General features: G+C 41.2%; 1 protein-coding gene across 1 annotated transcript in view; it reads left to right on the forward strand.

Moving 5' to 3' along the window:
- The window catches only part of COL5A3 (collagen type V alpha 3 chain), a 1,727,233-nt gene that overhangs the window by 801,314 nt on the left and 910,803 nt on the right, over nucleotides 1-15,116 (forward strand). Inside the window, exons 28-29 of the mRNA XM_044084684.1 lie at nucleotides 560-613; nucleotides 1,690-1,797. Coding sequence (XP_043940619.1) covers nucleotides 560-613; nucleotides 1,690-1,797 — 162 coding nt within the window. The remainder of the gene's footprint in view (nucleotides 1-559; nucleotides 614-1,689; nucleotides 1,798-15,116) is intronic.

Consider the following 15,116-nt stretch of genomic DNA (forward strand, 5'->3'; position numbering starts at 1 on the left):
TGTATGCGTGCGTGTGAGTGTGTGTGCGTGTGTGCGCATATGTGTGTGTGTGTGTGTGTGTGTGTGTGTGTGTGTGTGTGTGTGTGTGTGTGTGTGTGTGTGTGTGTGTGTGTGTGTGTGTGTGCACGTGTCTTTCTGTGTGTGTATGCGTGCGTGAGTGTGTGTGTATGTGCGCATATGTGTGTGTGCCTGTGTGTCTGTGTGTGCGTGCATGTGTGTGTGCACATGTTTCTGTGTGTGCATGTGTGTACGCATGCGTGTGTGTGTGTGTGCACATGCGTGTGTGTCTGTGTGTGTGTCTCTGTGTGTATGTGTGTGTGTGTGTGTGTGTGTGTGTGTGTGTTTGTGTACACATGTGTGTGTGTGTGTGTGTGTGTGTGTGTGAGTGTGTGTGCGCGTGTGTGCGTGTGTGTTTTTGTTTTCACCCTCATGGATCTGTTTGTTACCGAGTATAACAAATCATTAGCCAGTTAATAATAATGCACCTATTGCATTGAATTAATTTAGAATTTAAGCATTTTGTGTACAGACATTAATGTATACTTATGCCTCTTTTCAGGGTGAAGATGGTTTCCCTGGATTCAAGGGAGATATAGGAGTGAAGGGTGATGAAGTAAGTGATCTGCTCTTTCCAAACTTTTTTTACATACAATATTTCTTCATCTGGTCCTTTTGACCCTTGAATTGAATGATCTGCTCTTTTATCTCTTCTTACTTACTCTATTCAGAAATTATTTGAAAGATTTTTGTTTGTGAGTGGTTAAACATTTGTTTATAATGTGCATCAGTCTTTATAGTAAAACAGCTCTTGTTTCTCTGGTTTTGTTCCTGGCTGAAATGTTTTCTATGCAGTCTGCATGTTTTCTATGACTCTGCATGGCCTCTAGTTTCCCCCTTCATCCCAAAGACATGCTGCTAAAGTAATCTTTTCTGTAAACTGCTCAAATGTGCAACTATATGCCATTTAAATGAGTGTGTACAGTTTTGAGAAACTTGTGATGTGTGCAGAAAAGGTATCTCTGTTTTATATTCATCCCTTGCCAGGACAGGGTTCTCACTACTCCTAACTTTATAAAGTATGTTTAGCAAGTGAGTGAATGCATGATACTGTTCTGAATATAGCCTTCTTATAAAATTATTTGTGGCATTTTGGAAAAGTGAGATTAGTCATCTGCTCCACATTGATGCCAATGTGGTATATAGATGCATTTTATTAGATTTGTATTATATGTATGCTTTTTGCTAGAATCTAACTAATAAAATTTCCACTGGGTGGCAGCACTGTGTGACAAGCCAAACATGACTTTGACATGCTATCTCTCTCTCTCTCTCTCTCTCTCTCTCTCTCTCTCTCTCGCTGTTTTACATAAGATCTGTGTATATTCAGACTTTGAATATCATTGTTATAATTTTAACACACTTGGTGACAGTAGACAAATGAAACATGTTGTATGAGAGCTAAAACAGGTCAGTCTGTCAGTCTCACCTTTTAGGTGTAATCAGGCACTTTATTTCTCAATTTCTATAGTGTTACTTGTCTATCTTTTTAGTGTTGCTTGCTTTTATATATAACATTAGCATTTCAGTTTTACTAATGAGAATGGCTAAGCACTGTCGTGTAAATAAACTTGAAGCCAAATGATGCAGGTTGGAATTTTATAAAATTCAGACCTTCTTGCTTCCTTTCAGGGTGATGCAGGACTTGCCGGACCACGAGGAGAAGATGGCCCAGAGGGTCTAAAAGGTCAAGCAGGTCCCCTTGGACAGGCTGGACATCCTGGGCCTGCAGGAGAAAAGGTCAGCTTTTTTTAATTTTTCATTCACTACTTTACATCGGTACATGCAGGGCATTATGGATCTCTTTAATACTGCATGATATGGTGTCTTCTTTTTACCCAGTTTCTTGGTTAAGTTTGTATCAAAATAGAATTTTATGTAAATACATACAGCATTTTGGCATGCTTGAAAATATTATTTACCACACTGTCATCATGAGGTATATATGTCTGGGAGGGTCATTATAGCATTAGAATCAATGTTTTCAAGTTTGCATTTGCCTTACATATCTATAAATCTTTTCTTGCAGTCAGTTGTCAACTTTCCTGACATCCCAAAAAAGTTTAAAGAGAAATTTTTATGAGGGACTGTGACCTTCATGAGTCCATACAGATCATAAATATCTGAAGTGTGCAATGTCACACAGAGACACACACACACACACACACACACACACACACACACACACACACACACACACACACACACACACACACACACACACACACACACACACACACACACACACACACACACACACACACACACACACACACACACACACACACATACACACACACACACACACACACACACACACACACACACACACACACACACACACACACACACAGACACACACACACACACAGACACAGACACACACACACACATACACACACACACACACACACACACACACACACACACACACACACACACACACACACACACACACACACACACACACACACACACACACACACACACACACACACACACACACACACACACACACTCTGCACTGTATGTGGTTCACTAGATAGCACACTTACAAACCTACTCACAAAAATCTGTGGGTTCTCCTTCCATCACAGGTGACTGGATTAATTTCTCCATTACTGACGCTGCAGCACAACATTAGGGGGTGTTACTCTCCTTAACGTAATGACTTTTGGATAAGATGTTAAACCAAGGTCCTTTCCATCTAAGTTAGTAGTAGCTCAGGTAAATATAAAAGAATAAACATACTTCATTTTTATGCAAAAATTACAAAAGCATGCAAAACATTTTTACATACTGGCATATTTAGAAAATAAATATGTAGAGTATATGCAATATTGTTGTATCCCAAGAAAAAATATTAACACTTAATTTTACCTGCCTCCTCCATTTCATCCATAATCAAAATATTATATTCTACTGAATGCTTACCAAATCCCATGGTTTATTATATATTATACAATGTCATCTCCGAAAAGACGAGAAACGTGCATGCTAATTGGCCAATCCAACCAGCGTGCACATTGTAAATCCAAAGTAACCTAAGTTACAAGTCCGGTCATTAAGAAATCAAGCAGCACTGCCTTTCTTTTTGGAGATGACATTGTATATGTTATGTGATTGTACACGCGCACAAAACAATTTCATAAACTAGAGTTAGTTATCTCATGAGAGTTCTAGGGGTCTCCATCACATCTCTATAAAATATTTCACGTCCATTTTTGTGGTTTACAGTGAGGGAACATAAATTTGCAGTACCTGGAGTGTTGCCATTATGCTCTGGAATCGGGGAAAGTTTAAGTACATTTTTCATGTCACATCTAATTTAATGAAATCGACATTTGAAACATAAGCGTACCTCACACAACATCTGTATTGCTGAAATCCAAAGGATGAACTGCAGCAATCTTATCTACATTGGAAAAAATCCCTTCGACTTGACTGGAAGACTACTGTTCTCCATACGGTCATTTTTCAGTTTAGCACACACTGTCATGGAGGGAGGATCACATTACGTCGTACTGCCCTACATGTCAACCACAGTCTAGTGCTGTTTCACCTTCTTAAAGCAGTTGATTATGCGAGAAGGAGGCAAAAACACTGAGCTTTCCTAGAAATTATGTGCAGTTGAGAAATATGCAGTTTTCTTTAAGAAAGTCAATTCACTTTAATTTCATTAAAGTATACCAATCAACCTCAAAATACTGTACAACAAATCTGCACAAAGCCAAGAATAAGGAGGGGGCACAAAAATCAGGGACAAATGTAAAATATTGCTCATATAAATTTAATATTATACAATGACTGGCCTAAAATATTCAAAAGCGTGCACGCTGATTGGCCAACCCAACCAGCGTGCCCGTTGTAAATCCGAGACTATACTAACAGAAAAACGTCCAGTTATCTGGACTTTTACCCGTTAGTATCTCTCATTTTTTTTACTTTTCTTTTTTTTTTTTTTAAATGGAAGATTTTTTACATTCAGGAGATGGCACAGACAGAAATAAAAGGATAATCAGGTACGTTTTACAAATCTTTAAAAACTTACCTGATTATCTTTTATTTAGTCTGTCCCGACTCTCCCGAACATAAACATGCTCCTGGTTTCTTCTTTTTTATTAATTTTAAAGAAGAAGAAGCAACGGAGATCTTCTGTTCTCCATTGCTAACTCTTCACAGCACTTATGTACTGCGTAAACGGTGGAACACAAGTCCCATACGCATGCGCAGTACATAAAAAAAAGCTAAGGAATACCAACAAGATGCTGAAGGGCAGCACAGACGTATTATACAAAGACATTATTTAAGAAATGTAAGTAGTCTTTTTCTTAAATAATGTCATTAGATATAATAATCCCACGTCTGGGTATGGGTAATGCTAGATTTACCCATGGTTGTCTTTGTTTGGCCACTCGGGCTTCAGCCTCGTGACCATACCACACCAACCATGGGTAAATCTAGCATTACCCACACCCAGATGTGGGTTATTGCTTAATTATGCAATGACTGGCCATAAACATTCAAAAACAAGCATGCTGACTGGCCAGCCCAACCAGTGTGCCCGTTGTAAATCTGACATATACTTATGGAAAAAGGTCCGGTCGCCCAGACTTTTTCCATAAGTATATCTTCTGATTTCTTTTTTCTGTGTGCACAGGTAGCAACAGAGAAAGGAAGATCTCCATTGTTTTAATCTTGCTATGTTATACATTTAACATAGCAAGATATCTTAAAAAAAGCAATGGAGATCTTTCTTTCTCCATTGCTACTTCTACACAGCACTGATGTACTGAGTAAGCATGGGAACATGACCCTTATGCATGCGCAGTACATCAACAATGCCCAAAGATACCTGGTGAAGGGTAGCACAGAGTCATTACACAATCACATTATTTAAGAAAATTAAGTTTTTTTTTTCTTAAATAATGTCATTGTATAATAGCAGTAACTCATGGCTGGGTGTGGGCAATGCAGGATTTACCCAAGGTTGGCTTTGTTTGGTCACTGAGGCTTCACCCTCGTCACCAAACCACACCAACCATGGGTAAATCCAGCATTACCCACACCCATCCTTGGGTTATTGCTTAAATAATTCATTACATTTTGCTTTTGATGAAACCAACAACAAGTAAAAATTTTCCATCTACCATATTAAGTACAAATGAATTATTAGTACATGGCTATTTACTTGTACAGTCCTATGCATAATTACATGTGGAACTGTCAGAAGTTTCCTTAACTGAGAACATTGATTACAGAATTTTTAATCCTAGGACAATCTAAAAAAAAAAAAGACGTTACCATTTCTTGAATCGAACATAAATGACAGGGAGCATTATAAGCACTCGAATCTCAAACACTTTGAAGACAAGTTCCTTGATACCAGGGACTCGAGCATCTTGTAGCCCATGTGCCCAGATGCTTGCACCAGAACTCGAGTACAAGTTTAGCCAAGCAGCTGCATAAACAACTGCACACATCCTAGGGAAGGAAGTGCTCACATGCAAGCTACACCGGGACAGAGAGCGGAGAGAGGAACTTTAGGCTCAAGGAGAGGGAAGGGGATATTAGGTTCAGGCAGAGATCAGGAATTTAGGGTAAAGGAGTAGAAGAGGATTTTAGCTTTAGGGAGCGATTGGTAGTTTAGGTTTAGGGATGGGAAGGGGATTTTAGATTTAGGGAGCAACTAACACTTTAATTTAGGGGGGGGATTTTTGGTTTAAGGACTGATCAGTGACATTAGAGTTATTAACTAAGGAAGAGTTTTAGGGTGTATGATCAGGGTTCTAATAGGGCTGGATAGTTAAGAGAGATTGAGTTTGTGGGAGTTAGAGCACTTGACAAAATGAGTGAGTAACAGTGAGGAAGTGTATCACAAGCAAATGACGTGAGAATAGCTGAAGTAGACCTTAAATGACACTTTCTTTCATCTGTCTGCTTTTATATTTTAATGGACATTTAATGGGTAATTTATTTAACATGAGCTTCCATAAAAAGTCATGATGTTCTCATAGCTTTTAGAGCTTTTTATATCTGCAGTGGCCTGTTTTTCATTCCAAGAGTATATGTAAAAAACATTCCATAGTCTGAATATACAGTAGCTTCCTGTTTTGAACTGTGTACTGTAGTGATAAACCCTGGTCTTTTATTTTTTTTTTCCATAGTAAAGACATTAACATTTTACAGTCATCAGTCCACAACTCCTATCATCTTAAATATTCATAATACCATGAAAAGTTTTGTACTCATCTCAAAAATAATATCAACTTTAGCATCCTGACAGCCATCTACAGATTGACAAGCCATATTTTCTCAAACATGGAACAAATTATGCAGTTACAATTGTTCTTGGCCACAAAAGGCCTTTTCTTTGCTTCTCCACAAATTAGCTGACATTGGGTTACTCTAGTAATGTTTTGCAGTTGTTTCAAAGCTATCTTACTAACAGAACCTTCTGATTACTTGGAACAGATAAACATTCCATGGGATTCATGAAGCTCGGCGCAAGGCCGGCGTTAGGCTTACGCTGACCGTGCGGCATACAGATGGCTCAGTAGCGCCATATGCATATTAGTGAAGGCGCGCTGCCACCACAGCCATGTGCATAGGGAATGAACGCTAGTGCATGGGGCGTGTTGAAGTGCCACACGGAGGCGTGGAAATGTCGGCTGTTGACGTGCAACCTAAAATGCTAAATATTACAGTCAACCTGCAATAGTAATCACACCTGTCAGTGCCCGTGGATACTGAAACGTATGCAAAGCATACAAGACAGTTCTTGCAAACACAAAATTAAGAAGCAAACACAAATGCACGTTAGCAAATATCAAGTCTCCATCCCTCGAACAAATGACATTTAAAACCGTGTGCCCGTATTCTAATGCAGTGTTGATAGTTATACCAAGTGGAAGTGAAAGGCATCATGTTAGCACGCCGCCAATAGCTAAGTCTAGGCCAATGGTCAGGGTTACCACCTGTCCCACATTGTGAGGGATAGTACACAGCTGGGCAGTTGTGTCCATATCAAAACCATTATAAATGTAAAATATCCTGCAACCGTATGACATAATTATGTCCCACATCGCATGTAATAGTCACATACAATAGTTATTTCCATATGTAACATACCACGTTACAAGAAATAGAATAAGCCAGTAAATGAAACAGAAGGAGCATATAAACTGCTACAACAATAAGCTAACATGTAGGCATAACACAAAAGTATTATCCGTTGTACTGACCGTGGGTATGTGTTGTCCTGTAGAATCTGATTTGTGTCTGGAATATATCCCATCCTGGACATATGAAAAGATGGCAACCCTACCAATGGTCAGAGCATTCGGCCAAAATCCGCACATATGCGGTCCAAGTCGTTCTTGTCAGGATGTGTAAAAGTTGAACGGGTATTACCCGGGTGTACCTACCGTGTCATGAAAGATAAGTATTTGCGTGTACCTATGTGCGTGATGTACAGGATGTGGAAGGTAAAAAATGCCAGGGTAGTCATCACAACCATACAGGTACCTGACATATGTAGTGTATGCAATGTGTTCCCTTGACCGTGCCATGGGCCATCAACCAAAGAAGGGATGGATGGAGTGTTTGGAATATGTGTGTGGGGGGAATGGGTAAAGTTATAATCCACAAAGGCGAGACTGTGTTGGATGCACAATAGGTGAACTGGAGGTGTATGAGGGAGCAGCGGGTGAATCAGAAAGAAAGACAAAGAACAAACATACACATCCGCAATACAACCTGACAGGCCATACTGTAGAACACGATCACACAAACATATGAATATTAAAATGTGCAATGCACATGTACAGAAACGTCACCGGCACATACCCACAGAATGGTCTGGACGGAACTGAGCCATCCAACTGCAACACACCTGGATGCATAATTGAATACCCATCATCCCCTCTACAGCACACAACCCGCTCCCAATCCTGAACGTCCACCAAATCCAGCCATACTCGGGCTCCTAGCTTGGCGCAGCCATATCTACACATACTGACCACTACTCATATGTAGTAGGCAGTGACAGGATTGCAAACTATGTATCCCTTGCATGTAAAACCCCATCACATTTTCGTAAGTCCAAAAAAATCGTAGGTCGTTTGCTTGTTCAATTTTTGGATATCCCTCATGGGATAAGTATCCTGAGTAAACATCAGACTTGGTATCACGACACGATGTCCAGTCCTGTAGACATCTGGACACAAGTTGTATGTGCAGTAGTGGCTCACGAGACTGCTCAGCCTCCTGCCTGTCATGCAGAACCTACAACCCGGGATCAAACACCTGCCCGTGATGGACGTCTCCCCACATGAATTATCGAGAGAATATACTGTACACAGTCACATAGCGGCACTTGGAAATAGGGTGATTAAGGCGCTGATGTAAGCAGGGTACCTCCTGTCCCACTTTGTGAGGGACAGTCCCTGTTTGGGTAGGTGTGTCCTGACCAAGAATGATACAATGGCAAATGTCCTGTGATTGTAGGAAATAACTATGTACCATATTTCATGTAACAGTTGCCTAAAACAGTTATTTCTGGATGTAAAATACGTAAAACGTACAATAAACAGAATAAGCAACTAAAGTGCTACAGGAATAGGCTCTCATCTATGAAAATAATGAATGTTCTAAACCCTGTACTGACGATGGGTATGTGTTGGCCTAAACAATCTGGTGTGTCCAGAATATATCCCATCCTGGACATACGAAAATGTGGCAAGCCTACCAATGGTCAGAGCATTCGCACAATAACTGGCCAGCCTCTTAATCACTTATAAAACCAGTGACCTTTGGAGGAAAAGTGTTGAATGACACTTCAATGACTAATGATGATAATTAAGAGTAATAGACGCTTTTAACTGCAGAAAATAAGTATTAATACATATGGCTCTGAATCTGTCAACACGTTTCAAGTTAATAGTACTAATATTGTAGAAGTGTCCGTGATTGTCCCTGATTTGTCATTGCCGTGTCCCTGTCACTGTTGAAATTAGTCCGTGAGTGTTACAGAGGTCCGTACACATATGTACACCAACCAACCGTCACATTTGTTGACAGTACTATTGAATACCTGTAGTGAAGTCATAAGTGATGTCCAGAATAATATCCATCAGATATAGGGAGGTAAAGGCAGCGGGGATGCGCGGTGGACATTCAACTGTACGGGAAATGTAAATAGGTATGTAGGTGTATGTACAGACAGATATATATATATATATATATATATATATATATATATATATATATATATATATATATATATATATATATATATATATATGTATATGAATGAATGAATGAAATGTTCACAATAAAGCATTCGTAATGAATGTGAAGGGAAACACCAGTGGAAACACCCCCCACCCTGTATTATGTAGTTGAACCACCCCCCACCCTATATTATGTAGTGCCAACATAATAATCTGGTCAGAGGTGCCCAAACCCCTGCATCTGTAAACACAGGTAGAATGTTAAAATTGGGACCAACTCTGTCCATGTGATACATCTGACATTTGAACAGGTACAGGGGAGTTCCGGTCACCAGTCGGACAAGCCTAAACCCGGATCTCCACATGAATACCCTGACAATCAAGCACACGTATGTGCCAGGACTATAAGCTTTGGAGTTCTGAATATCCTTGGAGTGAGTAAACATGCAGCATGGGTCCAGAGCAGTAGGGTATAGGGAATGTTGCATGTGTAGTACTGCGGTTGTCCCAGCAGGAAAATGGATGCCTGCTGTGTAAGTGAAGCGGTGAGGCATAAGTTAGGGTAGCTATGAACCATGGGTATACATATAAATGAAGCAGAACACCAATAGTGTAGTGGTTAGAGCATCCACCTAACGTAAAGGCATTCCCGGTTCAAGTACGACTATAGCACATATCATTTTCTTGTGTAATGAATGCCTCTGTGCTGTAAAGCCAACATTTAAACATGTAAAGGGGAATGTGTGTTTTGCATGGAGCCATTAACCGGATTCCTTCAATAAAAGTGGTACTGTCATAATGAATAAGGCACATGTAAGCACAAAGAAGTGGCAGTAAACATATGTAACTCACAATAAGGATATGCAAGTGCGCGTGTGTAAGCAGCTCCCAGCATATAGATTATATATAATATATCTATCTATATATATATATATATATATATATATATATATATATTTATTTATATACACACATGCGCGCACATATATATATATATATATATATATATATATATATATATGTGTGTGTGTGTGTGTGTGTGTGTGTGTGTGTGTGTGTAGATATATATCCACAGGCATAAAATAAAGAAATATATAAAAAAATATATATATATATATATATATATATATATATATATATATATATATATATATATATATATATATGTATATACATGCAACATTTATTGATATATAACATATACACACAGAAAAACATATATATATGTATGTATATATATATATATATATATATATATATATATATATATATGCCATTGTAGATATACACATGTACATAACTAGGTTACGTTACAGCAATTACAGGTAACATATGTTCAGACCGGGCATATGTTACTGGGAGGTCCAATAAACAAACGTTTACCTCCCACACCACCCAGCTAGGCCGGTCAGACTTACAGACAGGCAATAAAGGTAAATGCACCGCTGGTTTCCAAACCACCGACAGGAAAGTACCAGTGGGAGAGATCTGCAAGGTCTACTCTTTAAACAAGGATAACGGGGTCCCTTGCGGGACACCAAAAAATCACCATACAGGTGAACCTGTGATAATCGACGCGAGCAGGATGTAGCTGTACACGGAACATTAGGTTGTGCAAGTGTAATAACACATGAGTTGACAAAATATATGACATGTGTCCCGAGACGGGGAGAGTGGGCAGTGTGTAGGGGTGTGCTCATACCCCAGCTGCGCTCACAGTAAGTATGAGTCATGAGTGCTGTAGAGGGGTGTCAGGTAGGTGAATCATGGGTATGCAATAATGAGCCTAAGTGTGCAGGTGTTGGTTGGCAGAGATGTATTACACCCGCCCTGTGGAAGTAATTAATATTCCTATGTGGGCATAGCAGACACCTATACCTCCCAAACCTGAAGAGCACATCTACTGGATAGTCCGTAAACCATTGAGGGAACACATAGCGACTATATCAGTGCCTTGTACCCGATTATAATGGACATCCATGATTACGAATCAGAATGTAACACAGTCCTAACTAAACATTTCCAGAACTAGTGATATTAGGTGGACAGGTGGCAGAATACACGTAATGACTAATGACAACATGTATGAGTCATAAACAGCATGTACCTCGACAAATGTGAATGAATACATATGCCCTGTGACTGGCAATATGCCAGGTTAATAGAACCAATCATCTAAATGTGTCCCTCAGGGTGTTATGCAGTGTCCATGATACAGTGTTCATTCTCCCCCATTCGTATGTGAGGTCTGCTAATGACGGAAAGTGCATATTCTGCCGACCACCTTAGGTAGATGATAGCATAATAGTTTGGGGTTACCACCTGTTCGCCTTTGTGAGGGACACTCCACTCTGGGCAGTTGTGTCCTGCAAAATGAATGTTACGGCTCATGGCCTGCGATTTCGGGAAAAGAGTTCATATATTGTTTGTAGTGGTTGCATAAAATGATTTTGTTGTATCTGAAACACCTAGATGTTATAGGAAACAGTATTAGCAACTATAATGCTACAAGAATAACCTTAACTTATGCAAACCGGTTAAGTAGTCAATTTTCTAATGGCTGTTGGTATGTGTTGCCTTTCCAAATCTGACATCTCTACATATAGGTCCTATAGGGCTGCCACCTTTCCAAATGGCCAAAGTGGGACCTGTTCTGTAGAAATGTCAGACGTACCAGGTCAGAACATACCTACAGCCATGCATAGTACAGAAATATACATATTAGCACAAATCAAAGCTTAGTCTAGCAGCAGTCAAGTTGCTTATGCTACTTCACATAACATTAATTACGTTGAGTCCTACAACCACGCTATCTTCTCTGTTAAAACAACGAAATGCACAGAGGAAACGCAGTGTAGGCTCCAGATAAAAAGATTTGTTTGCGATACAACTCGCTGTAGTTCTAACAGTAAATGGTCCAGACAAATATGTAACAATTAGTAAATGGTCCTCTGTGCATTTCGTTGCTTTAACAGAGAAGATAGCGTACTTCACATTGCATATCGAAGTGTCATTTATACAATAACCATTACATGCAACTATTAGAGAAACGTAGAATATAATATTGTCCTCTAATCAGGACATTTCCTATGGCTAAATTATTCTCGCATGACACATAAACCTAATGAGGGACTGTCCCGTGCAAAGTGGGAAAGGTGTTACTCCTAAAGTCTCACTTCGGCCAATTTAAAAGGTGGAAAACCTACAATAGGTATGCGGTAGCATGACCCGGCAGAAAGATGCGTTTCCCAAAACACATTTACATGTCTGCATTGCAGAGTATCGGTTCCCATGTATCATCCAGATGGGAGCAGATTGTATGAGGAACACGCATATAATATGATTATGTCACTGGACAGGCCGCCGATTCTTTCACATGATGGTCAGCCATACCCGATACTGTAATCATGTAGTCTAATGTAATAGGCATCACAAGGGATTGCGCCCACCCAGTGTGAGTGACAAATGCAAGCACCAGTGATGGTGCACGTGGAAGTGAGGGAGCGAGCGGGTGTAAGCGTGTTTGTCTACCAGTATGCGAGTATTGCACTGTTAAAGAAATGTGGAGTCTAAACAAGTATAAGGAGCTGTAACCAGAGGTCAACAGTGCTTAATGCTGCGCAAACCCACGCACAACCGCTCCCACCTGCTGGAATGTGCCTTACCCACTCCGTATCCAAAGGCCTTGTTCTGGCCGCAAACAAAGAACCGTCCTTTACAAGTGTTGGTAGCAACACCCTGCACACACAGCTGATTTGAATTACCAATATACCATGGCATATATACAGACAATAAACAGTACCACACACATACCATACAGCACAGTCATCCAACAGTATAGCAATGTACTGGCAGATATGTCCGGACCACTGGTGTTTGCAGACCTGGCCGTCTTGTGTTTAAATGTGTGAGCATGCCCAGTATGACCGTTACGCATTTTGTCGACTAACATTACCGTCATACCTTCACGTGTTTGAGCATGCCCAGTATGGTCAACTGGATCACATGTGTCACATGTCCACTTAGTCAGTACTGTGGTGCCAACCCCTGCATTGTACACCCGCAGGTGGCATGCTGTATCTGCAGGGTAGCCAATGGTCATGTGGCATTGACTGTTGCTACATGTCTGCACAGCGTGGGGGGACATCCAACTGTATCCACATTCCTACACAGCACCGGGGGTGGTGCACATGACTTTCACATGTGTACGTTGGAAGGCAGGCACAGCTGACAGTTGTACACTTTTGCTACAACTGTACTGGTATGCCAGGTACTCCATTTCAGTGTGTGGACCTACCTAATTTGCTGGCTAGAGGCATACCAGTGTACTTCAGATCCTAGCTTTAATTACCAGCATAGTGGTGTCAGACATCCTAGCCTTCACAACCTACATCCAACTGCCTGGCCTGCTTTAGTCTGTGTGTGCATCTGTGGGGGTTGGGGTCATCCATTAGGCATATCCAGAGGCCATTGTATAGCATTTGTCTGTATTGGTCTACACCTGTCCAGCTGTATGAGACTTGTATGGGCTGTATGGACACACCTGATGTTCAGCCCATGACGTGCAGTGGGTTAGGACACCCTGTGTACTACTGGCTACTATTGTGACCCCGGTATGTGCTACAGATGTCATGGTGCCACTATGGACATGTACTGTCTGCTGCCCTAACAGTCGGCCACCAAATTCCCTTGTATGCTCACAGCCATACCATAGCTACAGGTAAAAACACATTCTAATACAACTGCCAATTGGTAGGTTGATTGACTTACCTTGTGGTTGTGCCAGACCTGAGGATGGTGCTGGAGGGCTGCCTATGTCGGATGCTCACAGTGCACTTCCTATAAATGGCTGAGCACAGGTAGTGTCATGTTTGGCATCCCTTTTACTGTCTGTGTGAGTCAGAGAGGGTGAAATTCCCTGGGTACATACTGTGTCGGTGCATATGCCATGCGTTGCCTCTTTGCCGAGGGCAGGTCATACTGTGTATGCCTCCTTTCACCTACTGGGTCCAGCTCAGGTAGTTCCTCCTCCGAGTCACAGTGTGCCTGTACAGGCCTTGGCATTGGTGGGGGGCTGTGTGGCCCTGCACCATGCTGTTCCTGCTGCAACTGTTTCTGCAGGTTCATATTGTGTAGCATAGCACATACCATAACAATTTGGGTGCATGTAGCTGGTGAATACTGCAAGGCTCCACCGGATGTGTCCAGACACCAGAACTGTGACCTGAGCATCCCAAACACATGCTCAATTATATGTCTTGCCTGTGCATGTGCCTCATTATGGTTTAGTTGTTCAGGTGTGTGTGCATTGCTGATGGGTGTCATCAGCCACGACTCCAGTGGTTACCCAGCATCCCCCACTAGGTGACTGTAGGGGATGTTCAAATTGGCAAAGTTGTGGTACAGCTGCATCAGATGCCATATATCGGAATCGTCATAGCTTCCAGGGCAGCCAGCACACACATTCAGTATAATGCCCTGGCCATCGCATATGACCTAGCTGTTGGAGGGTATGCCCCTGCGGTTAATGTAGGCCTTACCCCACTCACCTGGCGGTGCTTTGATGCATACATGCTTGCAAGCTATAGCACACAGTACCCCAGGGTAGTCTGCCATTTCATGGAGGAGACGCATATTGCTGGTTAACACCTCACGTGTATTGAGGACATGCACGTGCTCACTGGCATGTGGTGACATGGTCTGGGAATTGGTGCAATACTCTGGATGCAGATGCCTGTGAGATCCCCATGATATCCCCAGTTGTGCTTTGAGAGGTACCTGTGGCTAGTATACCTAGGCCTACACATACCTTGGTATCCACTGGGA

Source organism: Protopterus annectens, chromosome 9.part0 (genome assembly GCF_019279795.1).
Source record: "Protopterus annectens isolate FY-2018-M chromosome 9.part0, PAN1.0, whole genome shotgun sequence".
NCBI classification, from domain to species: Eukaryota; Metazoa; Chordata; order Ceratodontiformes; family Protopteridae; genus Protopterus; species Protopterus annectens.